Source organism: Cephus cinctus, unplaced genomic scaffold (genome assembly GCF_000341935.2).
Source record: "Cephus cinctus unplaced genomic scaffold, Ccin1 Ccin1_scaffold0617, whole genome shotgun sequence".
NCBI lineage: Eukaryota > Metazoa > Arthropoda > Insecta > Hymenoptera > Cephidae > Cephus > Cephus cinctus.
The window spans coordinates 138,679-164,404 of record NW_014333261.1 but is presented as its reverse complement, the minus strand read 5'-3'; the positions used below and the strand labels follow the sequence as shown (position 1 = coordinate 164,404).

At 39.9% G+C, this 25,726-nt stretch overlaps 5 protein-coding genes and 3 long non-coding RNA genes across 30 annotated transcripts in view; 5 read left to right on the top strand and 3 right to left on the bottom strand.

Annotated features, from left to right (window-relative positions):
* LOC107269182 (protein alan shepard) overlaps positions 1 to 7,891 on the bottom strand; it is a 22,817-nt gene extending 14,926 nt beyond the window's left edge. For 10 of the 16 annotated variants that reach the window (XM_025086475.1, XM_025086476.1, XM_025086477.1 and 7 more), the window contains exon 1: positions 7,814 to 7,891. In XM_025086475.1, coding sequence (XP_024942243.1) covers positions 7,814 to 7,876 — 63 coding nt within the window. In that variant the 5' untranslated portion in view covers positions 7,877 to 7,891. Of the gene's footprint in view, positions 1 to 972; positions 1,069 to 6,072; positions 7,423 to 7,813 lie in introns of those variants that run through there. The other 6 variants (XM_025086482.1, XM_025086490.1, XM_025086483.1 and 3 more) reach the window with 2 other exon arrangements.
* LOC112494565 lies at positions 1,645 to 4,711 on the top strand. Its single transcript, XR_003060101.1, has 3 exons — positions 1,645 to 2,299; positions 3,578 to 3,782; positions 3,990 to 4,711. It is a non-coding gene; the product is annotated as an uncharacterized LOC112494565 (long non-coding RNA).
* On the top strand, positions 7,573 to 9,673 carry LOC112494562. Its single transcript, XR_003060096.1, has 4 exons — positions 7,573 to 8,030; positions 8,167 to 8,740; positions 8,825 to 9,058; positions 9,154 to 9,673. It is a non-coding gene; the product is annotated as an uncharacterized LOC112494562 (long non-coding RNA).
* Positions 9,674 to 11,051: 1,378 nt separating this feature from the next.
* LOC112494563 lies at positions 11,052 to 11,789 on the bottom strand. 2 transcript variants are annotated; one of them, XR_003060098.1, is made up of 3 exons: positions 11,585 to 11,789; positions 11,383 to 11,525; positions 11,052 to 11,190 (listed from the first exon to the last, which is right to left on the bottom strand). It is a non-coding gene; the product is annotated as an uncharacterized LOC112494563 (long non-coding RNA). The 2 variants fall into 2 exon arrangements; XR_003060097.1 differs by lacking the exon at positions 11,052 to 11,190 and adding an exon at positions 11,191 to 11,327.
* On the top strand, positions 11,083 to 13,789 carry LOC107269192 (methyltransferase-like protein 2-A). Of its 5 annotated transcripts, XM_025086493.1 has the most exons (7): positions 12,089 to 12,379; positions 12,519 to 12,671; positions 12,749 to 12,852; positions 13,009 to 13,051; positions 13,128 to 13,241; positions 13,328 to 13,500; positions 13,592 to 13,789. In XM_025086493.1, the coding sequence occupies exons 1-7, from the start codon at positions 12,192 to 12,194 to the stop codon at positions 13,729 to 13,731; spliced, it is 915 nt and encodes a 304-aa protein (XP_024942261.1). In that variant the 5' UTR covers positions 12,089 to 12,191; the 3' UTR covers positions 13,732 to 13,789. The 5 variants fall into 5 exon arrangements, with proteins under 5 accessions (XP_024942262.1, XP_024942263.1, XP_015598260.1 ...); XM_025086494.1 differs by lacking the exon at positions 12,089 to 12,379 and adding an exon at positions 11,083 to 11,216 and having other exon boundaries at positions 12,749 to 13,051; XM_025086495.1 differs by lacking the exon at positions 12,089 to 12,379 and adding an exon at positions 11,930 to 11,948 and having other exon boundaries at positions 12,749 to 13,051.
* Positions 13,790 to 13,946: 157 nt separating this feature from the next.
* LOC107269194 (tRNA pseudouridine synthase A) lies at positions 13,947 to 15,645 on the top strand. 3 transcript variants are annotated; one of them, XM_025086500.1, is made up of 6 exons: positions 13,947 to 14,063; positions 14,325 to 14,453; positions 14,531 to 14,665; positions 14,729 to 14,875; positions 14,949 to 15,183; positions 15,265 to 15,645. In XM_025086500.1, exons 2-6 carry the CDS (start codon positions 14,329 to 14,331, stop codon positions 15,496 to 15,498), a joined length of 876 nt encoding a protein of 291 aa, XP_024942268.1. In that variant the 5' UTR covers positions 13,947 to 14,063; positions 14,325 to 14,328; the 3' UTR covers positions 15,499 to 15,645. The 3 variants fall into 3 exon arrangements, with proteins under 3 accessions (XP_024942268.1, XP_015598268.1, XP_015598267.1); XM_015742782.2 differs by having other exon boundaries at positions 13,994 to 14,233; positions 14,952 to 15,183; XM_015742781.2 differs by having other exon boundaries at positions 13,999 to 14,233.
* Positions 15,625 to 16,310, top strand: LOC107269199 (dual specificity protein phosphatase 19-like). Its single transcript, XM_015742790.2, has one exon. It carries the CDS (start codon positions 15,696 to 15,698, stop codon positions 16,272 to 16,274), a length of 579 nt encoding a protein of 192 aa, XP_015598276.1. The 5' UTR covers positions 15,625 to 15,695; the 3' UTR covers positions 16,275 to 16,310.
* A 53-nt stretch (positions 16,311 to 16,363) lies between these two features.
* On the bottom strand, positions 16,364 to 25,646 carry LOC107269168 (vigilin). Its single transcript, XM_015742721.2, has 18 exons — positions 25,446 to 25,646; positions 23,352 to 23,983; positions 23,057 to 23,272; positions 22,735 to 22,918; positions 22,333 to 22,647; positions 22,144 to 22,253; positions 21,913 to 22,069; positions 21,518 to 21,825; positions 21,285 to 21,431; positions 21,054 to 21,212; positions 20,860 to 20,994; positions 20,561 to 20,779; positions 20,353 to 20,488; positions 19,994 to 20,274; positions 19,810 to 19,920; positions 19,543 to 19,740; positions 19,210 to 19,428; positions 16,364 to 19,131 (listed from the first exon to the last, which is right to left on the bottom strand). Exons 2-18 carry the CDS (start codon positions 23,937 to 23,939, stop codon positions 18,895 to 18,897), a joined length of 3,720 nt encoding a protein of 1,239 aa, XP_015598207.1. The 5' UTR covers positions 23,940 to 23,983; positions 25,446 to 25,646; the 3' UTR covers positions 16,364 to 18,894.
* Between the last annotated feature and the right edge of the window lie 80 nt (positions 25,647 to 25,726).

Genomic DNA, 25,726 nt, shown 5'->3' with positions numbered 1-25,726 from the left:
CCCCCCGATTAATCCTAGAATCCTTCCTTCTGCACTTAGTTCTTCCTTTTTCTTTTCCTCTTTTCTTCTTCTTTCTCCTCCCTCGACATTTCTCCGGGCTTGACTTCGCTTTTATTGCCATACCCAACGGCCGTAACTACGGCGAACGGTGAAATTGACGGTGACTCGAATAAAAGTGAACTGGTTCGGGTTTAGGTTAGGTTGGGCTGAGCTTACCTCGAGCGTTCGTTGAATCCCATCGACTTTCGCGAGAAATATAAACTTTTAGCGTTTTCATCGAGTAAACGATACCAATGCAATATAAGAATTTACGTCGGTAGAGTTTGCATGATTTTTATCATACCCGGCGAACCGAGTCTGAGTCTTAACGGTATGATAAATATCTGAGAACAGTCCCAGTCGTAACCCTTCGGTCTTCGTCGAGCGCTTCTCATCTCAATTGAGTACGAGTAAAGTCTGCATTGCTTTTTTTCGTTTCGTTGCGCTCAAGATTGAGTCGCTCGGATAAATTTCGGATAACTTTTTTTTTTTTTTGTAATATACTCAAAATCATCCCTCGAAGATTCGTCAAACGGAAATATAATACCGTCCGTATACGGGAATTCGAACGGCACCGTAACCGAGACTCCTGATACTTTAACGTTGTTTTTACTGGCGTAGCAATCGTGCACTTGTCGTGCCGTGAAAACGCGCGTGTTTGCTTTAACAAGGTTCTCCGATAAGTACGACGTGTTCGACTAAGTAAATTCATAGGTGGGAACGTAAATTTACTGAAGTTGTTTATGCGGCGAGCATTCGAATCATCCAGATTGGGGTATATAGGATTAAGACACCCGGCTCACTAATCCTACGATGCTTCCACGCATGTCCGTAGCACTCCCGTTTATACATCCATTATATACCAATGGCTTATATAGAGTTGTTGACCCGCTATAAATTCCTTGGGTGTCTTTTGACCCGCTTCTGACATACCAACCACGGGAACCAGGTATCAGGAAACACGATCCACCGATTACAATGTCTATCGGATGTAAATAAGTCAAAAATCAGCATGAGTCATCGAGGGTCCTCTTACCTGTAACAGAGTAAACAAAGGATACGATTACTAATGAGTCCCAAACGCCGTACCTTATCGCGCAAGAGCAGATTAGAGACCAAAAGGAAAAATAATAGACAGTTCAGGCAAACTGAATGACGGGTCAAGAGTACAAAGGCGTGCATCGAGCGGAATGGTCACAGAGTTCAATAAAAAAGATTGTCAATAGAAACAATGCATTATATTCCATTAACGGTGAACGAATATTCAAGACGAGTGAGCTTCACAAAAATATCAACAAAATCGTACAGACAATTCCAAGGATGAAAGGTCCGACGAGTAAATAAATTCCACCTAATATTCACAACTATTCAGGTATTATTCAACCTTAAAGAAAAACAAGTAAAATGCATCAATGAATCACGCGAGGTTCCTTATCGGCAACGTGAATGACGTCGGCGTGTGCGCACGGTGACGTCAAGCCAATAGAAAGCGCCCTCGCGGATGACGTTGCACACGTAGAACCCTGTGATTGGTCAAACGCGCGAAGCGCTCGAGCCAATGACGGTAGATGGCCTTAACAGACTTACATCTAGTAGCCGGCCGGCCTGCCCGTCTGTTTGCCTGACTAACACGGTGGCTACACACGGACGACTCCGCTGGCAGTTCGAGCTGCCGATAAAGCCGCCTTTGCATAACGGTTTCCCATCCAGCCCGGTAACCACTGACATTTTGACCCGCTTTGACATTCGCCGATAAAACCGTATAGGAAGCGACGACAGCGACAATCAGTCGCGACTAGAGTTTCCGTCTGTCTTGGGGCTTCGGGATTCTCGTACCGAGCGCAAAAGGGAGACAGACGGAGGGGGGGAGGGAGGCAACAAGCAGTCACGAGAAGAGCACACCGGGCATGCAGTACAGCCTGTAAAACGATCGTGAACCACGACGGAATGCGATCAACGAGTATGACGCATGTCGTTGCACGCGGGAGTAAAGTTCCCCAGGGTGAATCATTTCGCTGCGACACGAACAAGGTCGTTTTCACGAGGTCGTTTTCGACGTGAGGCGTCTCGCCGAAATTATTGTCAGTTGCGTAACAACGTGTAACGGCAGGGAAAACGCTATGTGTATCCAGGGACAGTCGTTTCACGATCACGCATCGGCACTTACGGCACATCATTAAACCCTTATTCGATCGAAATAAAGTTGTGTACTGACAGCCGAGCCATAAGCAATGCACAACGCAGCCGACAGATACCAACAGTGAGTATCTTAAAGACCGTACATTTTAAATGGAATTAAAATGGAACACTTGGATTTATATTAGTCATTGTTCGTGCATCTGTACTGCCTGACTCTCGTCAGTTCACTGTTTAGGCCATACTGAAAAGATAAAATAGTACTTGGCAAAAGTCGAGGCCAGAAGGATTTTTGAGGTTAGGAGACGAACTACGGAGTGAAAGAGTGGAAAATACTTTTATGAAAGAATATATATATAGATACATATAATAGTAAAGTAAAATACGCCCAGTATATTAAGGCATAACGAAGCGAGCAAACGGTAAACTAAATTTAATGGAGAAAGTGCGGTGGTTGTCGCAGCGGACTAGCGAGGTTAGGTTAGGTTCAGCCTCGCGACGGCAAACGCTCGCGGGGAAGAAAGGAGGGCGAAAAGAGGAGCGAGATGATGAATTTAAGGATGAAAATAGGAGAAACGAGAATTCGGTGAAGGACGGCGTCTGGAGTGAAACGGACGCAGCGTGCCGCAACCACAAATAATCGATATTCTTGCAGAGCCCCAACCGGCACAGTCGCGCCAGCTATACATCCTCGGCCTGAGCTTCTCCGCCTGTGACTCCCTTCCTTACGAGACCCTTGCAGACCCTCTGCTATCGCCTATAACCCCTTACGTGCTGCTCAACCCCGCCCGCAACCCGTCTACACGAATGCAAGTAGACACGAGAAGCATTCGAAACTCTTTACAACTGAACCCACGTGAGACGGAGACACGTTCACCAACCGAGCAATGAGTACTCGTTTTTAGATTATGTATCTCAAATCTAACAATACAGCCACATGTGAATCGAGTATACCTCCCAGCAATCTGAATTCGTACAAAGCATTAATAATCGTCTATCGCGATCTTCCAGGGTTCGTTCACTTAAAGTGTACAATAGCGTACAAAGAGTAAATTCGTCGTGGATGTCTCTCTATCCGAATATTCAGAGTAGAAGCCAGAAAGCAATAGCGTCAGGTAACGTAGGTAGGTGGGTAGGTAGGTAGGTAGGTAGGTAGGTAGACGGGGCACTTAGGTAACAAGGTAAATAAAGATACGTTACAAACAGAGGGTACTTAGAAGTTTCCTCGTTGCTAAAAATAGATCAACTAAGAAAATGAGAATGAACGCTGCCTCTGTCCTATAAACATTCTCGTATACGAAATCGAGTTTTTACATAACCTCGCAGAGTCCAACGATTAAATTGAGGGTTAAACGAGGTCTGTGTCAGTGCATCGGAATCTATACGGATATCTGTTTTTTAGTACACGACGGAAAACAACTCTATGCCGCAGAGAGCACTGCCTGCCGTATACCGTTACGTGCCTGAATAAATGGCAAAGCCGTAACGCGTCGCCATTTACAAAATCTGCCAACCACGTGGACTGCGCTTCTTCGCTCGTGTCGCGAGTACCAACATCCATTGATCCACAGAACTGAAAACGTAGCATGGGATACGTGATATGCGCGGTAAATTTAAATTATTAAACGAGTGACCATTGTAAAGCGTCAACTGTGTCGTGTCAATGTCTACATCGGTATTGCTCGATCGGTCACGTTCTTCAAATATGGGTAGTCCTTGGGATCGTTAGCTTACGAAAAGAAGTCACGTTACCATCAAACCCATATTTCTCTATATAACATACTTAAACACTGATTCATTTATTGTTCTCTTAGGAAAGTATCCAAAGGGCAGATCGCGGCAAATCTCAGAGGATTTTTTATAAAGAATTCATAAGCATGTCGCCAATGCCGGAAGGAGGGGTGTACTGTCGCAATGAAAATTCGTCACGAGGGAAATATGATTATTTTATCGCAGTCGGACATGACACGCTCGGAGAAAATTATTTAGCTTCTTTTTATTGCTGCTGATAAGCTAGGTTTAATGGGACATAAATTGTGGATGACTGTACACGATTTTAATTTTTACTATTTTTTTTTACAATCTTAAAGAAATCTTTTTTTTTCATTATAACGTTACGATCTATCGATTTTGAGAATCGTGAATCTCTCTTCAACAATTGTATAGTATTACGTTAATTACTTAAATTATTTGGTGGATTCGGCGTGCTCGTGGTTTTTTAATACACATATACTTTTTGTCCGTATACCACGTGACACGTGTGTATACGAGTGAAAAGTAATATTCTTACGGGATTCAATTTTTAGTACAATTGTATTTGGCTAATGGTAATTACGCGAACTTATTTCGGAACCGAAAGCTATTGCCTATTGTCAATAGCTTATAACCTGATCGAAACATGGCCGAGCATTGACACTAAAAAAAAAATATAATTTTTACGCTGTATACTCGAAAATATCCGATAATGAAAACTTGGCGCAAGAGACCCGCGGCTAAGTGTTCGTATTAAATATAAAAGCGTTTAATCGAAAAGTATGTTCAGTCTACTCGCAGGTTTCCAAGAACGAGACGTCACCGCACGGAACGACGAAGAAACAAATGCTTTCGCGCATAATAGTGTACAATAATCGGTAAACGCAAGCTACCGACAACAGATCGGCATTTCGACATTTTCAAAGCAAACAGTACACTTTTCCCCGAACTCATTTTCTTATCTACAAGGCACTCGGTACGATTCCTCGTAAACGAAGGCTAACAAGGCAAACAGAGCAAGAGGGTTTCAGGCTAATAGGCATAACAATGCACGCACGTACATTGTAATAGTGAAAAAAAGGTTGGACGTAACGATCAATCGGCGTCTGTCGCGAATAGGAAAGAGAGAGAAGGAAGTGAAACGATATCAATGGCAGCGAGCAGAAGTAGCAAGGGCTCCGACGATATCCGCACGGCGTGTAACGCACGTGCGCGCACAGGATAAAATTTTCCAAGCAGCAGCAAGTCACGACAAGGTGGATTCGCCATAATACAGATATGTAACAACGAGTGCATTCGAGCATAAGTGCGTAAAGGGAGAGGTTGTTGACAAAGGGTAATAAAAACCGCGTAAAAATTTCATCCACCGTCTTCAATCTGAAGATACGTAGACGGCATTGGACATATCGACAGAACGTCGAATGACGCAGGGGAAAGTTTGCGAATAATTGGCGAGCGACGAATGCAACGTAAGTCAAGAAGGACAAGAACGAGGAAGAGGATCTCTGCCTCTTTGTGAGTGAAAATGGCGTGAACGTAGAAGCGGCACGAGAGAGTACCAAACCGAGGGCGTTTCTCTGCCGAGGTCGTAAGGTCTATGGCCGGGGTGCGGGTTATTGGGAGGATCTAGCGAAAACGTGGTTTGCGCGTGTACCCTAAGGTATTCGCATCGTGGAAGCCGAGCATGAAATACTTGTTAGGGACTACGGGAAAGGTGTATAGCCGCGACACAGTAGCATCGTAGCGATAAACGAGATTCGCACTTGTTTGCGAGCTGGCAAGGGATAGGATGACTGTGGGAGCGCAAGTAGGAGAGCGAGACAGGGAGAGAGAGAGAGAGAGAGAGAGAGAGAGAGAGAGAGAGAGAGAGAGAGAGAGAGAGAGAGAGAGAGTGCGGGAGGGTGGTGAGAGAAAAGAGAGAATGAGATAGATGGAGGAGATGGTGAAGGAGGAGGAGGGCCAGAGGAGAGGGAGAGAAAGAGAGACTGGGTGGGGCAGCAGACGCCCCGCGGCAAGCTGTCAAACTACGCCGGTTCCCCATGCAAACCAATCCGCCATGGGCAAATACGTAAGAGAATAAGAGTACACATGTATAAGGAGAGCGCGTTGATAATATTCAGGATGATCGAGGATATGTTCCCTTACCATCACTTTGTAGTTGAGCTTCCTCGGCGCGGCTACGTTTTCCATTCTCACGGACATAATAACAGCGTGCTCCGGTGTGTCCGCCGGTTGTATTCCTTTGGGTATATATCCTTAAGGTATATCACCACCGTTCTTCTCTGTCTTGCAGGAATCACGAATTGAACCGGGGCGTTATTGTACGTCAGTTGCTAGCCCACTTTGAAGAATATCCTAGGGTGGTTTTAGGGTGATGGATGCTTGGTCGGTCGACGGGGTTGTGGGTGGTTGGCTAGGTGGCTGGGTTACTGAGGGAGTGGATGATAATGATGATGACGATGATGGGATACCGTGTTGTATCCCTTCTTCTTCAGCTAATGTAAAAACCGCACGTATCGGTTCGACACTGGCGAACAAACGAGTTAGAAAAATTCACAGCACAGAGTGGCGAAGAGAGCACACGTTCGTGTCTCTGTGCGCTTTTCCGCACGCGTATAAACGTACAGCTCGTGGCTGTATGCGCGGTTCTTTCTCGAGGATAAGAGAGCAGCACCGCGGCTGTAGCAGCAGCAGCAAGAGGCAGCAGACTGCAGAGTGTCAGAAGGGTGTGTCGTGCACTTTTCACTCACAGGAAACCGAACTGTTCACGTTTCACCCGATTACCACTTCACCACTGGCCTACGTTTAACGCACGGACTGAAAACCCACCTACGTTTCTTCTTTTTATTAACTAGTCGCCCCGTGTCGGCCCGGACTCTACGCTTCACTCGTTTCTCGCTCGATCTCACTCTCTCTCTTTCTCGCTCTATCTCTCTCCTTTTTGCTCTCTTTCTATCGCTCTCTATCGCGCGCGGATCACCTTTATATATCGTACAAACGTGGCACGGCACTACAGCATGTTACAAAAATAGATATTGGATCTTAATAAATAATGTACAATTACTTGTCGTTAGGAAACATTAGGTGTGTGTTGTCTTGTAGGTAGAGTCTAAGCTACTGCCCGGCGAAGTTCGCCCATCTTGCCCGAAACTGAAGGGAGTTGCCGTTACGCGGCGCCACTGTACCAAAATGGGGCTCCGGCGGCCGTGACGGATTTTCAGACACTCAACACATAGCCAATCGGCAGACCCCGCGCTGACGGCTCGCGAGATGGATCTATGCCACTGTTACGTACTCCAGAATGAGACGGTCGTATCCACGAGCCTAGACTTCGCGTCGTGCGACGTGTTTTACGTGATTGCTTTACACGTATGTGTGTACTGCATACGGCCAAGTGCACTAGGGCGCGCGCGCATAACGGCGGCTGACGACTACGACGACGACCGCGACGATGACGAGTCGCGACGACGGCGGCGGCTGCAACCACTACGGACAGAGAGAGATATTGTACACTCACCCTCGATATTCGCACGACCCTCGCCCTTCTCTACGGCAATGCGCTCTGAAGCCAAGAGAAAAATCATTCGAAATTTTCTGACCACCAACGTGTCTCTTCCCCTCTCTTCCCATCTCGCACTACTCGTCACGCCGCACACACAGATCCTATTGATCACGTGGAATGCGCAATTTTTTGGTTCTTTTTTTCCTCCTCTTTCTCGTTTTCCTTTTCATCGCCAGCAGAATCCCCACCGAACGGAGTCCTTGCGAATCGGGTTATCGCTCCGATTCTGCTTTATAAGTGTGGAAACAGAAGGGAAGAGAATCGCCATCGTCATTGACTAATTTACAGACTCAATCGTCTACTCAGTTTACTTACTTAACTTACTCCGACGGTCCTGCCGATCACCCTGGATCGAATGCTCTCTCGAGTTGCTTTGCAGCATTCCATCGCTGGAGAGTGTAAAACAAATCCACGTGGAGCAGTCCGATGTAGAATACGCATGAGACCCAGGAATACACTGAAATCTTTCAGAAGGATGTCAATATGTACACACACGTAGAATGAAATACCTACATTTATTTTTGCTTCAGTATACAAACAGGTATCTACCCAAATTATAAATGTATATAGAATTTTTGTTTATGCTTTTTTCTCATTTAAAAATTTACTGATATCTTTGAGCCCTGTGTTTGACGCCTCATGACTAACCCCGTAACATTTTCCTATGTGTTTATCAGAATGCTATGAGATACTGCAGCATTAGGAATTCAAACTGATACGCTCAAGGGGCTGGTGAAAGCTGTCCTGACCTTTATCGAGGATATCTAAAGTTGAATGGCGTGACAGGAATAAACATACCTTCTCAACGTATACCAAATCCAAGAATATAATGAGACTTCTGGACGTTAATCGACGGCTTTCTCGGTCATCCACCTACGTAATTGTCAGTTGGAGCAGAAAGACTAGTGGAAGTGTCGGCGGTACCTGGCGCGATGCAGACGCGCCTGAGACCGGCAAGAAAGCAAGCGGTTTTGTTTTGACCGATGTCTTTTCTCGCGTGTCTCTCTCCGCGTGGCCGTGGACAAGGTCAAGGCCGTTGCCTTCCTCTACCTCTACCTTCCGCACCTTCTCCTCCTCATAGTCATTTTCTCTCTCTCGCACACACACATATATATACTCTTACCCGGGCTACCTACGCTAGAGCCAAATAAAAATATCCCCACGTTCGCCAATCTCACCTACTGTTAGATTCTCGGTGGTCCTTCGACCACTTGTAACTCGTGGCAATGGCGATAACGACTTTACCCAGGAGTCAGTACCTACAGCATCCTTGACGTTGTCTAAACAGCCTGTAATTATACAAAACTTTTTTATTTTCTTTATTCAATTTTACAGATGGCACTATATACAAAATCAGAGCAACAAGTTGAAATCGTACCAAGTAGACAGTGTCCAAATTGATTGACGTACCAGGATATCTGACTATAAAATTATCAGTCTGGAATTGTTACCCACGTTGTGGTGGACAAGCTGATCATGATGGGTTCTGTATAATATCTTCTGGTGTCAAGAACACGCGGTCAATCGCGTGTCTTATGGCCATCCTCCGTATAATTGATTCGCCTCCTGGTATGCATTATATTCGTACTTATGGCTAATACGTATGTAAGAAATAACGCGTCCCACTCGCTGAATCTAATGCCGAATTTCTTTTCCCAATACAGCATCGTCAACTTCCTCGACCCTCCCTCTGGATATCCCAACGAGTCAACAGTCAATATTCTTCACCCGGGTGTCTTCGATTCACTCATTTATACTCACTCAGCACGCCTGTATGCAACAAGATGGTAACTTAGCGACACAACGCTTTATTTTTTATTCCTCTCATTTGTTTTTCTTTTATCGCCACTTAGCCTCATTCCACTTTAACTTCAACATACGTAGATGTATGCTATACCGTTTGATGCTCCATTAGAATAATGATTTTAGTATACTCGATACTATAGTATGAGTAGATATTTAATATGTCTATTAATACATTGGTATCAGGATATACACTAGGATTGATTGATAGTTATTAAAATAAAATTTCTCCATTCTGTTGAGAGGGTTGATAATATTCTAAAGTAAGATATTTCTCATACTAATAAAGCCTACTTGTGAATTCTATGTGGAACAATAATGTACATGTAACCATAGTTACGATTCAATATAGTATTCAAGGTCTCACCAGCATTATGCAAATACATTGAAATACTGAGTAATATTGTACAGGTTTAATAATATTTATTTTAAGGTGCCACAGCAATTTGATTGTCTATTTAATGAGGGAGAAAAATAAAGCTGCTTGAAGTAAGAAGTACAGTGACGAACGAGGAGGACGAAGACTAAAAATCGTCTGTGAGACTTCGAGACGTCTCGAATTAATTAAAAAGAGGTTAGGACGACACTGTTATAATCGACGAGCAATTAAAAGCATAGAGGAGTCTGAATAAGTTGAATCAATTAATTGAAGTGAACTGAAAGCGATGCATATTTCTTGAGATTGTCTTTACAAGCGTCAGACGCCATAAGGATTATATGCATACATTGGTTATTGGTCAGAAAGCTTAAGTCTGTACTGGCTTTGACGACAGATGAAAACGTTTTCACGTAATAAAGCTAATTGCGTTGGTATATCGGCCGACATAGGTAATCGATATATTCTTCATGGCTCTCGTCTCCAGAACGTCGACGACGTTAATTCCACGAAGACCTGTCCTTCCCTGAACAACGAAATCCAACGGAAACCGACGTCAACCGGCTACGTGGATTTCCGTTGGCTCCAATGCCGGAATAATCCCGTGCGGAAAGCCTTTCTAGAAAACGAGAAGAGTATTTATTGATCCAGGTTGTATAGTCGCTGGGTGCAGGGCGCAGGAAACTCGGATGTGCCCTACGTATAAGAGTTAAACGCACTCATCGCGAATCTTCCTTCCGGCCAATCTTCATCATAGCGTTATGGTCCATATAGGTATAGGGCTCTAACAAGGCACAGGATCATCCGTCCCAGGATATGGCTGAATATCTAATAATTTATCATGCATATAACTCAATTTCCTGCGCTTAGTACTTGATACATATCAATTTATGGGAATTTTTTACATTTTCATTTGCAGTCAAGAATACGAAGTTTTTACATCCCTGAAATCCCAGACACAAAAACCGTTATAATGGTAATGCTATTATCGCTTATAGTAATAGCTGCGTTCTAACCTAACCAAATTGTCCTAATCTAGGAAGAAAATTAAATATATTTCCAATTCTATCAATCAGTGTTCTGTATGAATATTTTGGAAATCAATTGAAAGTGAATTAATCGATGTTCGATCAGAAATACGTATGACCTGGAAGTGGAACGAGAGTTATACAGTTTGGCAGTGTATATATATGGGGGCAACGATTGACCTTTTGTCGGGGGTAACTCTGGTCGTCAGCAGGCCGACGGCGAAGGCTAGTAAGCCTTTTGGGCCAGAGAGAGGAGTGCAAGCGGCTGGCACAGGGTGAGAGAGACTACGAGAGGGACTAAGGGAGAAGGATGAGGGTACAGGAATGGGGAAAGAGAGGAGACAGAGGTTGTTCAGGGAGGGAGAGAAAGAGAGCGAGAAGGGAGGCGTTATTGAGCGGGCATTTCCCACAAAGCGCAGACGAGGGCAACCACCCTGCGGAACAACGTCTGCAGTAGAGCCTGTCTTCTCTCGAAATCCACTGGCAGGTCTCTCCTGCAAAAATCCTTTTCTTAGATGCAGTAAGTATAATGCCAGTCATCTTTGTTCGGTTGAGATGAGAATTCGATAGTTTTGGAAATGAACTTTAGTGCTACTTATATTCATTTGATTGACCGTTATCCACGTGGGGACTGGAAAAGTAATAAATGTATCAATTGATATCCTTGGATTAGAAATACGACGTACTTAGATTATAATGGCGATGCTGAGATTTGATCATCGTCCTTTTCATTTTTCTCATCCTTTCTTACTTCCGCAAACCGTTGGCTTGGCTTTCTTGTAGCCTCGTCTGCGTCACACCCTTTTCCGCTTCCCCACGCTTTTCCCTTCTAACCTACATAATTCATTAATATTAAGTGTATGTTTAATATCATTTCTATCGTACGACCTCTTTAAACTGGGGTTATTAATCGTTTTTGTCAATCAGAATTCTGATTGACTGGATCGTGCACGACGCTCACGTGGGACGGTTATAAACTGTTTGGTTATTTATAATGTTCTAAATGCGTGGGTGGAAATGTATAGCGTAGAGCATATGACACGTTGTGTGATGTGTTTATTGAGTTAAAGGAAGCCACTAATATGGGTGAGGGTGCTTGAGTCTCTTATGGCAGAAAAGATTGGAATAAAGGCCGAGTTTTACGCATTGCATATTTTCTTGAACTAAGTACAATGAACTCTGATAGTCTAGAGGCTTTTTCTCAAGAAATCTTTAGTGAATGGTTTGTTTGGGGGCTTAGAGGTTATTAAATGTAATTTATTAATGGTTATTTTTGTGTAGTAGAGTCATTGTGGATGTCACTGCGGTTTTTGCCCTTTTTCTTGTTTTCTTGTTTTTAAGTTCAAGAGCCTTGACATTGTGAGTTTCTAAGATTTTGATAGATGGCGGTAGTATCGCAATTAGATCAATTCCAACATGGCCGATGCCACTGTAAACGACGAAATCCAAGTTGAAAGAAAACGACCTCAATTTGGTAATCGCATCCTTTCTAACAATGATAACGTCTTTCAGCATAATGCGTGGTATGGCATTACATTATTATACACAGATTTATAATAAAATTTGCACAAATTTATTTCTAACCTATGTATCTCGGCATTGTCATACACGTTACCGCAAAAAACCACCTGGTGGATCACGATATCTTATTGATGGAAAAAGAATATTTGAATTTAACTCCTGGTACGAATAATCATTCCAAAATGACATTTTTGTTATGCTATTGTAATTTCTGTATTTTATAATTTTTTCATTGAAACGCATGTCTTATGCTGGGAAATACTTTTTCATTGATAATTAATGGAATGCTTTTATTGTACAGGGATAATGTGCAATGGGACGAAGAACAGGAAAATGAAGCTCGCCAACGTGTTGCAGATAATTCAGTAGTTACTGCTTCATCTGAAGAAATTTTAAAATTTGATAAAGAAGCTGATGTTTTCTGGGATAAATTCTATGGAATTCATCAGAACAGGTATATTTTTAAAATGGCTGATGATTGCAAATAATAGTAATTATTCATAAGAAGAATGAAATATATATTCCTTTTAGATTTTTTAAAGACAGACACTGGCTTTTTACGGAGTTCCCAGAATTGGCACCTAATATTGTTGAACAGAATCTTGATCAGGCTCTGCGTGTATCATCTTTAGAAGGTGATGCTAACAATTCTTTGAATCCTAGGAATGTTTTGCCTATGCCATCAAGAATATTTGAAATAGGATGTGGTGTAGGGAATACAGTCTTTCCTATACTTTCTTATAATACAGATCCTAATTTATTTGTGTATTGCTGTGATTTTTCCTCAACAGCGATTGAAATTCTTATAGAAAATTCAAGTTATGATTCCTCTAGGTAAGAATTACATACATTATTGTACATATTATTCTTAAAAGATATTTTATTCTTCAACAATTCTGAATTATTAAAGGTGTAAAGCATTTGTCCTTGACGCAACACAAGATGCATGGAATGTGCCATTTGAACCTGAATGCTTGGATATAGTAGTATTGATATTTGTACTGTCTTCAATTCATCCAGACAAGTTAGTATTTTTGAAACATGTTTATTGATCAACAAAGTCAACTGTCATTACTATGCATTATTAACTCTTTATAAATCCATAAACAGAATGTGTCACATAGCAAAGCAGATTCATAAATATTTAAAGCCTGGTGGAATGGTATTGTTCCGTGATTATGGAAGATATGACTTGGCTCAATTACGATTTAAGAAAGGACGTTGCCTTGCAGAGAATTTTTATGCTCGGGGGGATGGTACCAGAGTTTATTTTTTTACACAAGGTAAGCAGTAATCTAGTATCTTCTACCAAGCATCAATTCTTCTGTTAAGTGTAATTACATCTTACCTCTAACATATGTTTACCCATTTCAGCGGAGGTTAAAGATATATTTGAAAACAGTGGCTTTGTTGAAGAGCAAAATCTCATTGATAGAAGACTTCAAGTCAATCGAGGAAAACAACTAACAATGTACAGAGTTTTTGTTCAAGGAAAATATCGAAAAAGTTTATGACCGCTGTAGATATTTAAAAACGTACAAAATACAGATATTTTCCTGTTTATACATTTGACATGGTTCTTTTTATGAGTGTTCATAATTCCATACTGATAAAGCAACAATAAAGATGCACGTAGAAACTATATTACCTACTCCAGAAAATATTGGGTTACATTGGTATATACATCTTCAGTCTACTCACCAGACCTGCGGACGTGCAGTTTTACAATGTTGGCTCCACTTTTTCTAGTATCTTTGCTATTATCCCATTTCGCATGTGGGTTATGTATGGTTATGTATCCATAACCAACAACAACCAATAATGCTGTGGATTATCCGGATTGCCGGTATTAGAATTCGTGTTGACTTAATTTATAGAGAATCTAAACCGAATAGTTAATGTGCTTCTAAACTATTATAGAAATCAAATATAAGATATTCATTATTATTGTCTGTTATTTTACATAAAAATGGTGCGATACTTTTTGACCATGTCTTACATTGGTACTCGTTACAGGTATATTTGCAATTTTAAGAGAGAATTCATAATTTCTAGTAATAACTCTATGATTACGTAAAATTCAATGATGTCGGGTTAACATTTTCAGAGGAATGCAAAAACATGGTATCGGAGAGAACGTTAATCAAGTGGATTTCATTCAAGGTGCGATAGAGGCTGCTCTTTCAAGACTTGTTCCTGCAAGTATAAATCCTCCTTTCCTTACAGTGTCTAGCAGGTGTTTTTATATTAATTGAGTACGTTCTGTCAGGTTTTTTTATTTGATCATCTGTGAATACATACAATTTTTTATAGAACTGATGCTGGAGTTCATGCGCTGCATTCTAGTGCTCACGTTGAGTTGCAAAATAAGTATGATGTAATGTACGATTCTTCCAGCTTGATCAGATGGGCTAATCGATACTTTACACGCTGTGGTCATGATATTAGGTATTGATGCGATGTGTAATTTATAACTATATTTAAAATGATTCAGCATCTTCACTTTTGTAGGATTACATCTTGTGTACCTGTTACGCACGAGTTTCATGCAAGGCATTGTGCAAAATCGCGTACCTATATTTACCGATTTTTAGTCGACAAATTACCTGGATCGAATAGCTTCCCTATAAGTGAACTTGATCGTTCATTTCACATTGGGTAAGAATTGATTAATTCTTTTGTAATTATTACAGAATGTGTAAAACGTCTCATTAATATATATTATTTTCAGAAGCAGTGATTTTGACGTAGAAAAGTTACAAAAGGCCCTTGATGTGTTCAAGGGACGCAAAGATTTTCAGACATTTACTCCAAACAAAAAATCGCGGAAACCAATTCGTTACGTGCGAACTTTGAATTATTTCAAGCTTGAAAAATCAGCACCATTAATATTAGATGGTCCATTTGTAGACAATTTCCATTATTATCATTTAAAAGTCAACGGCAAATCTTTTTTGTACAATCAAGTAAGTGTTTTCCTCTTAGAATAAAATGCATATAAAATATGTAAGCCCTGTATTTTAATATAACATTTTATTCTCATGCAGGTTCGTCGAATGGTTGGTGCATTGTTTGCTGTGGCAAGAGGTCGAATAACAGAAAAGGATCTGCGAACAATGGTACAAGTACCAAACTACAAAAATTGGAATCCTCGTGCTACAGCAGTGCCTGCGTGTGGACTGTATCTGGCGGACGTGGAGTATGATCCAGAGGAATTAAAACGTTGCACTATAGTGCCAGAGAATTGTGCTGTAGTAGATTTGGACAATGAAATAGAGTAAAGGAATAGAAAAATAAATTTAAAAAATAATCTAGTAGAGTCTGTGCATTAGTAACACCATAGAAAGCTAAGTACTATGGTGTAGCTACGTTATGTGATTCACTTGGTCAAGTTAACTAAATTTAATAAACCGAAAGAGCTGTAAAAATAAGTTAGTAATATTAAGTAATACCTGCATTGGTATGACGTATCTGAAAAATGTATCTTCAGGAATTAATCAAACAAAAGAAGAAGCGCCTTAAACCTTGCAAAACTGTAATAACCGATCAAACTGGTGAGAAATATGAAATAGTCAATGGTCAAAGGATAAAAATCGATCAAGTTTTGCCCTTTATCATTGACACTAAACCTGATTTACAAATTGCAAAAATTATTCCTGGACTATTCCTTAGTTCCCAGGACCCAGTAGCGAATTTAGAAATACTAAAAGAACATGCCATAAAGCATGTTTTAAGCCTCGGTATAGAACCATCAGTAAAGTTTCAAGATATCAATTATCATTACATCGACATGCTGGATTTACCAGACTTCAATATTCTGGATTCGATAAAACTATGCATTTCCATAATTCACAAAACTCTACATGAAAATATACTAGTTCATTGTAATGCAGGCATTTCTCGATCCTCTACAATAGTAATTGCCTACTTAATGGCTACAAATGACTTATCATACGAAGGTGCATATAAAATAGTGAAAGATGTTCGAAGCAGCATAAAGCCAAACGATGGCTTTATCCATCAGCTTAAAAAATCAAACCTAAGAAATCTTCTTTGACATTTCTACGTAATACGGAAAATCATAAATTAATAATTTTTTTTTTCTAACAGACTAATAAGTGTAGACAAATATTTGACACAATTATATTATTATGATAGAATTTCTTGTATTATGACATTGTTCTCTTAAGTGTACAGAGGATAGTAATTCTATAATTACAATATTTTTTGTATTACTCGTTAGAATAATAACTCATTAGAAAAATTAGGTTGCGGCTGCCGTGACATTGGGAATAAATTTAACGTGGCGGGCAGGGTCAAAGGGACGTGGGGACGTTCTAGGATATGGAATTGATTTCTTTTTTCTTTCTATTTCTCTCTTCAACCCTTGGCATTGTTTAATAGGGGCTCGTACGAACGCGGAACAAGGCCTAGGAGTAATATGGATATACGTACTTAGTTGCATAGCGTATTCCTATATGAGATTTTTGGCCGAAAGAAGAGCGCAATATTTCTCAAAACACCTTATGGATAGTTCTGGCTCGCATATCCATTATACAATAAACCATGCACGGGATTAACATGTAGGTCGTCGTACCAAGTAGGCTTATAAAAATTGCTGTAAATCTAAAAAATATAAGTGAACATTTTATCTGTATACCTGATAAACGCTATTGTGTATTCCTCCCTTTAAATCTCTCAATTCTTTTTTTCTTTATTATTATTATTACTTCGCCTTTTCCTCTCTTGCTTATGTTCGCACGATATATAATAGTTTCCTTCATTTACTTCACGGAATTGAATCCGTGGCGACGGCATTCCCGCGCGAACCTCGCCTACAAATTGGCGACGAACGCCGGCAGCCGTCGTTGCACAATTAATAATATAATCTATAAATTCATATATATATAGTTATTATCAATATCATATACATAAATCTAGTATTCACATTCCTCCAACAATTGAAAATGAGCTGTCTCAAAGAAAATAGACAAGGCACTTTGAACCGAATAGTATTTCCTTTTCATTCTATAGTCGTTTCAATCGTTCGTTCCTTCGCCTCAATTCATTTAATCATTCATCATGTTTTACCCTTTCATTCCTTCGTCTCTCTCTCTTCTTTTCCCACTTTCTTCATTTTTTTTTATTTCACCTCTTAACTAGTTGGCCTCGCAAACAGTGTTGAAATGCACGTACTTGCACATTGTTTGTTATACACCGACAAACAAGAGGAATAAATAATAAGAGATATAAGATAAACCCGTGTCCCTAATTCTTCATGATATTAATCGTATAAGTTAAACCCGGATTGGCGGCCGGGGGGGAGTAGGAGGGGAGTCAGGGGAGGAGTAGAGGTACGATCTCCCTCGATGAAACTACCATTAAACGTACGCATACCAAATAAAGGATTCGTTTTGATAAGCACAATTTAAAAAAAAAAGACAAACCCAAAGACGATGGGAACAAAGGAATTCAGGACAGTAGACTGGGATATATCTTTTTTTGCTTTTCTATATCATTTCTATATTCTGATTCTGCTTCTATAGTTTCCCCCTCGTTAACATTCGTCGTTTGAAATGATCTTTCAGAACAAATGATTAACCCAGTTGCTGACCTCCTCCCAAGCAGAATAAAAAAGGAATATCATTGCCTGTCGTGATTTTCCCTACCATAGAATCAAGGGACAGGGGGGGGGGGTCTTATGGGGTTTAGCGCAGAGTTTGAGAGGGTTTAGTACGCGAGGGGTACAAGGGGGAGGGTAGAGGCAGAACAAACGCGCGCGAGCACTTGAGAGCAAAAAACAAACAAAATGCAATTTATATACAAGAGTTATAAATAAATAAACAAAAAAAAAAAGGAAAACGAGAGAAAACATTATGCGGTCTACGCGGTATCTAGATTTGAATATATAATACACAATACACGAGAGAGAAAAAAAAGGATTATCACCTACGAAGCCACAGTCTTAAGTACAATATATCTGTACCTGAAGGGCATGTGAAACGTATTGACTGACAAGTGAAAGGAAAGCAAATAATAATTTAAAAAAAATGTCTAGAAAATGGATAAACGACATTGTGGCGTTGCGTGCGCCTCATGCTCGTCTCATCTCTTTTCCTTTCTTTTCTTTTTTCCGCTTTCGGTATTTCGTTATCGAACTGATCCGATCGATCACTCGATCGACGCAAAACATAAAACGAATACGAACATTACACACGATTACGATTACAAATCCGATACGATGCGATGCTATGCGTTACAGTTACAGATACACGGTGACATCGGTTCCTTTTCATTTTATAACTGTAAGTATAAACATTGTCATTCGTGTGTACGGGGAGCAAAAACAGCGTCAAAGTCCAAAGAGAGTGGCCAGGTCGATATGCAGCAGCGTCAGTAATGGAGCAGGGAATCATTGTCGAGTCCCCAATGTTATAATATTATATATGCCTATATATTTATCATCGATAAACATATATATATATATATATACAGGCATACGTCGAGGGTTGCTTATTTTTCTTTCTTCTCTTCTTCTTTTTCTTTTTTTTTTCAACTTTTCTTTTTCATCTTTTTTTCTTTTTTTTTCTTTTTCTTTATCGTTTGTCAGAGGAAAGTTACCTTGTTAGAATACCTTTACGTGTTCCATCGTTATTGATAAACTGGTAATGGCATATTTATCGTTTCACACCCCACGGACCGTCCGGGGTGGATGCTGCGACTGGAGCAGCGAAACCGACGATCGATGGAAACTCTTCAACGCTCGCCGTGTTCGGGGCGGTACGTTGCTGTTGCTCCCAAGGACCACCCTTGACTACAAATCCTGAGTCACTCTCAGAACCTCCCAGAGGCGTTTCCTCGCGTTGCGGGGCACGGAAATTGTTGCGTGACACATTGTCCAGGACGTCTTGCATCTGTTTATTCATTAGAATTGAGTGATTGTTGACGCAATTTTTTAAGAGGTTGACAACTGGGGAAATTGATCTACTTACGTATTCCTCCGCGAGGGTAAGTAGCCAGTCTTTGGCATCTGCGACATTTTCCTCAGCTCCGATGATCGTGACAATGTTGGGATCGGCGTCGGTTTTACGTGGGAATTTAATGTCGACCTTGAACTCATCCATTATTCGACGGATGTTGCGACCTCTGGCTCCGATTAATCTTGAGTGTACTTCGGCCTCAATAGATACTTCTTCTCTTGTTAGCTCATCCTGTAAGAGCAAACATGTTTGGATTCTTGTATTTGTATTTGGGATTACGCAGGCAGACATGGAATATTTTCTATTTATATTTCTTTGTTGTTCTTCTTGATAATTCAGACCTACCAGCTCGTTAACAATCTTTAAAATATCTTCCTTGGCGTCGTGAGCATTCTTCTCGTAGCCAACGATCTTTATTATATGCTGATCAGGGTCACCCTTACGAGGAAAATTAATCTGTACATCGTGAGCCGTGCGTATCTTAGTGATCACTGCACCCTTGCGACCTATAATCTTTGGATGATACTCTGGATCGACTTCGATCTGTAACGGGAGTATAGAATAAAGAGACTTAATGAATTTTACAAAGTAATTAAGTAAAATTATACTTGCCTTTAATTCGAAGGATTTAAGTGCCCTTTCTTGACGTCCTGCTTCTAGGACTTTGCATCTTTCCAGGATCGCTTCCTTTGCGCTCTCCACACAAGAAGGCGTACCGGAAATCTATAAATAATAAAAGCGAATGTTATATATAATATCAATTTGATATCAAATTATAATATCGAAAGAATCTTGCCTTAATGTAGTCGAGCTTTTGCTCAGCAGGCGATAGCATAATATGCACGTCATGCGTTTCCATGAGTTCTCGTACGTCACGTCCTCTTTGTCCAATGATTGATCGATGAAGATCAAATGGCACTTCAACTTCGATCGTGATCGGTACAAGATCAAGCAGAGCCTGCTTTGCGGCTGCTGCATTTTCAGGCTGGCCCGTAATACGAATTACATCGCAGGCAGGAACGGTCTCGAGGACTTCTCCGTTTTCTCCGTTAACTTGTTCCTCGGGTCTGTGTTCATCTGAAATAAGCAAAATGGTTTTTTCCGAGATTCCTGAAAATTATAATTATTTTGAAGAGATATGAAGAAATATCTCACCTTGAATGTCACGGTCTGGGAATTTAATTTGAACGTCAAAATCAGACGTGATGGTTTGCACTTTGCAACCTTTTGATCCCATCACTGTACGATGATGTTTTTGTGGTATGATGCATTCTATTGTTACCATGGATTCCTAAAAATTATTTTACTTTATGCTATGTTTCTGCTTGATTTTGTCTACTTGATCCTATATAAGGAAACTAACCAACTCTTGGACAATATCACGCATTCGTTGCTTTGCAGCTTCTATGCAATCATGAGCACCCTTAAGGACAACCCGGTCACTGTCGACACCTGCTCTTGGGAATGAAATCTGCACGCCACCACATTCGTCGGCGATCCGATGAAGAATTCCACCACGTCGAGCTACAAAATGCTTATGATGCTTCGGATCGATGCTTATCTCTCCCTCTGTAATGTTGTCCTGGGAAATTTAAAGAATAATTAAATCCCAACAATTAATAGCCTGTTCAACTGCAGTAAAATTTACTTCATAAAACTTACAATCTCTTCGATAGTAGCTTCTAGTTCAGCTTTTGCTTTCTCGACAGCATCTTCCTTTCCAATGATAGTGATTATCTCCTTATCCTCATCCTGTTCAGTAGGGAAAATAATTCTGGCTCCTGTAGATTCTCTTATCTGAAACACGATAAAAACTTTGTCAGACTATCCTAATTTTAATTTAACTATTCAATTACCTTTTTGATATTAGCTCCATTCTTTCCAATAAGGAATTTGTGATGCTGCGCTTTGGCACGAACTGTTGCGGAGAAACTGGACAATTGTTTTTCATTGCGATGCTCCAGGAGCAACTGCTTAGCTTTCTCCACGTCGTCCTTAGGACCCATTATAGTTACCTAATAATAAAATAAACATTGTATAAAACAATCTCTCAAGTAATTTAATGAATCATTTGAATGTGTCATTACTTTGTCACTCTGACTCGCAGCTGTGGGGAACTTGATAATAACACCACCGCAATCCTCCTTAATGGACTGAATTAATTTGCCACCAGTGCCGATAAGCGAATTATAGAATTTCGGAGGAATCACAATCTCCTCACTAGTGATATTAGCCTAATTTTGCCAAACAATAATTAGAATAAACGAAAATAATAAAATGCAAAAACTCTATTTTCATCCTTTAAAAAAAGACGACTTACCTGCTCGTCTTGGATTTTCTTTATCTTTTCTTTGGCTTCCTCAACGTTTTCCTTCTTGCCAGTAATTGTGATTACATCACTCTGCTCACCTTCAGCAGGCAATTCGATTTTGGTTTGAGTTTCCTCGCGAATTTTACGAATATTCGCACCACCCTTGCCAATTACGAATTTATGGAACTGCTTGAAGATAGGAACTTCCAGGACGTAACTGTTCTCATTTAATTTCTTCACGAGTTTCTTAAGATGCTGATGACACTTATCAACATCTTCTTTAGGTCCACGAATCTTGACTACGTCACATTTCTCCTCTGATAACAAAAAAAAAAAAAGTATATTATTCATCAGCAATTCAGCAACAACTAGACCTTGGATTAATTGTCAAGATTAATATTTACCTGGTCCAGGAATGATAATTTGAACCTGATTATATTTGTCCTTGATTTCTTTGATTTTCTCTCCCTTGCTACCAATTATACTTGGATAATGACGATGATCGATGATCACATCAATTTCTTTTTCGTTCTCCAGTTTCTTGACCATTTCCGTAAGTTCCTACAGAGAAACATCCAATACTTATATATGCTCTTATTATATTAAATTATTTATTATTCACGTCTCTGACTCACCTCCTTTACTCTAGTAACACCCGCATGGTTTCCTTCAATACGAATAACATTATTTCCATCAACTTCAGAGATAGCAATTATTACACTAGTTTCCTCCTTCAAACGATTCACTATAAAGAGAATTACTTGTTTGATTTGGGGATTCAGCAAATATAACTAATATTTTGAAATATCGAAACAGACACTTACTATTACTACGATTCTTTCCAGTAATATGTTTGTAATATTTAGGATCGACATTGAGCTCAGCAAAAGTTAATTTCGAGATGAGATCTTGTGCCATCAATTGAATCTCGCTTTGAGCTTTCTCAACCTCCTCCGGTGGTCCTTCGATTTTAATCTTGTCCTCCTTTACAGTAAACTCAACATTCACCTTAGTTAGATCCTGAGTGATTTTCTTAATATTGGCACCCTTACGACCAATAATGTATTTATGAATCCAAGCAGGAGCTTCCACGACAGCAGTGCGAACACTATTAGCTTTCTCATAAACCATACTCAATGCTGAAGAACAATAAAATCAAAATAATATATTTTTCTTGTATTTAATGTAAACAATTGAGCTAAAGTATTGTTGAATTTATTTATTACCAAGTCCAAGTTTATCATGGGGTCCTCGGAGCGTAATGGTTCCCGTTGCGGAATCTGGTGCAGGCATTTCCACGCTGACTCCAGTCAATTGCAAAATTTCTGCAATGGTACTGTTTCTTGGTCCAACGACATGCTTATGCTGAGATTTACGAACTTCTACAGAGACCGTAGTACATCTTTCCGCCTAGAGTCATTGTAAAGTTAAAGAATGAAGGGTAGAGTTAATGAAAAATCAATAAGGGTTAAGCGTGTCCTTAAGATATCAAAGATACAGTTTCGGTAGGTAAGGTGATACGATATTGAATATCTATTAAATGCATACCATATCTTTGTAAATAGCTTCGATTTTCTGTTTAGCAGCAAGAACACCTTCTTTCTCCCCAGCAATAGTAATTTCATCCTTATGGACAGATGGCGGAGGAATATTGATCCTTGCTCCAGTCTCCTCGATCATTGCATTCAAATTTTTATTATGAGCACCATAGATAAATGGATGATAGATTTTTGGCACTTCTATTCTCTCAAAACCTTTCCGCGACTGAAATTAATATGATATAAATAATGAATATATCCTTATAGAAATTCTTTCTCATGACTGTACTGATTCAATGAATAACCTGTTCATCAGATATAACACGAATTTCATGTTCAGCCTTCTCGATACCTTCCTTGGTACCAGTTATCGTGATAATATCTGATTGCTCGTGGAAAGAAGGAACATTGATCTTGGTCGCAGTATTCGCCTCAAGATCCTTAAGTCTCTGTCCCTGCCTTCCAAGGATCCAACCATGATGATCCTTAGGGATGTTGATCTTCTTGCTCGCCTGTGTCTGAAAGGTAGTCAAGATGCGCCTGCGCGCCTCGAGGACCTGATTTTGCTTTCCGGTAAGTAAGAATGTCAAGGATTGATCCTTCGATGATGATATCTCAATATGGGCTCCTGTCTCTTTCGTGATCACCTGGCAAGTCCTCACAGATTCACCCTCGCCAAATTTATCACTGTGATCAAACTTCCGCTCCTCCACGGGTACTCGGAACACCTGGGTAATTACCGAACAACCGACTCGCATACTATTGTTCATATTCGACAAGGGACTTGAGCTGCTCGATATCGGACTTGTCGATCCAGGAAGGAGCGGGAATGTCTCGTCATAAGTGGGTGGCTCGTACGCCGTTCCCTCTTCCATTACTGGTTGCTGCTGCATTTTGGGGGGATTGTCCTGTTTCGTGCCAAGTCTTTACAGTAGCACTGTAATAAAAAACGAAATATCTTCTTTAACTTAATCATTATCACCTGGCAGTGATATCTTGTATTTGTGGCTTTTCACATGTTCTTTACCAGTAATACAAGTTGTCTGGATGAACTTTTCAACGAATAATATGCAGTATACAAGGCTTTGCACAGTTGAGTTTTTTTTTGGAAATTATAAGTAAAAAGCAAATATATGTAACAAATATTATTACTATAACAACTGTATTTAGTTTTATTATATGCCTGAATTATTCAGTTTTTTAAGGAAGTGCTCAAACTGAAAAAATATTGGCTCTTATCTCTATAACCCCGATATTCAACAACCGCAAGAGCCTCTGTGATAAGTGCACCAAATTATTCATAGTTTGCTAAACAGGTAAGTAACTATGTTATGTAATTAATGTTCATGATCTGATTTTTATAGTATTTCATTTTCTTAACAACTACATTAGTGTAAAGTATAATTTTTATACTGTTTTTAAAATATCTCAGTTCAAATTTTTCCATAAATGTTGTACCAAACAGATGATATAATTCTTGTTCCCTTACAATTAATTATTTTGTTTTGACAAGTAGATGAATTTAATTTCTAAATAAATTGAAGGTTTTTTAGCAATTTGATATTCATAAAAATTCACCAACAGTAAGTTTTCAATTGATTGAGATATTTAAAAAATAAGAGTAACACTCGCCTTAACGTTTATGTCATAAACAATTAATATTGCAATGTATATTGATATAGGTAATTAACAGCACACAAGGGGACATACAAAATTATTAAAACGCAGATTTTCAAATGGAATATCTCTTGCAGCAAAGTATCACATTAAAGAGAAATCAAGAAAATTCTCAAGGCATATTTACTCTATGAATAACACCCATATATTCTATAATTGCTGAAAAACGACCCTCACGTGAATATTACATTAAAATAGAATTTACCCACGATTGAAAATAGCGAATATTCAAAATTGGTCCAAAAAACCGGGACGTGATATTCGACACACCCCTTGCCTGTTGGAATATGTTTAAAGAACATGAAAGATACTTCTCAGATCTATCATAATCTCTGAGATTTAAATCAGTCAGAATATGTCGCAATATTTATCTTCTTTATCATGGAACTTTGTAATCGAAATGGTGGTTACAAATTGAATCGAAAATGGTGAAATGAAATCAAGTTAAATGCCAGCATGTCAATGACCAGGCAGTGACCACCATATGGAATGGTGAATTGGCTTGACACGTCACGAGATCGGTAACCTCTTTTCTCGAATTGTAAAAATGTTGAAAAACTTAAATATTATCATAAAGTTGGATTGGAAGGACTCGCAAAGTGGACGTATAGGTCGATGGACGAAGAAATGGTGTAGCGCAGGACTTTTAGTCATCTAAGGAAGACAGAGATAAGTGAAGAAGAGAAGCGAGGAGAAAAAATGGAATGAGAGAAGATACTCACTCTACCGTAATACAGAAATCCGGCCAAGTAATAAACACTTATTGTGTCGCCAGCTTACCAACGATCTACCTGGAACATCACAAAATGTCACCGTTTTATATTTCGAGCAATGATACGTGTGCGTAGCTCTTGTATTTAATTAAATTATCCGAATGAGTGGACGTGAAAACGTGCATTCGCGAGGTATAAAATCTCCAACTTTCCTTACCGGCAACGCAAAGTGAAATGAGACTAATGTTCTGTTCTCGGGAAAAAGTCACTGTGCACTCTAGAGACTTTTC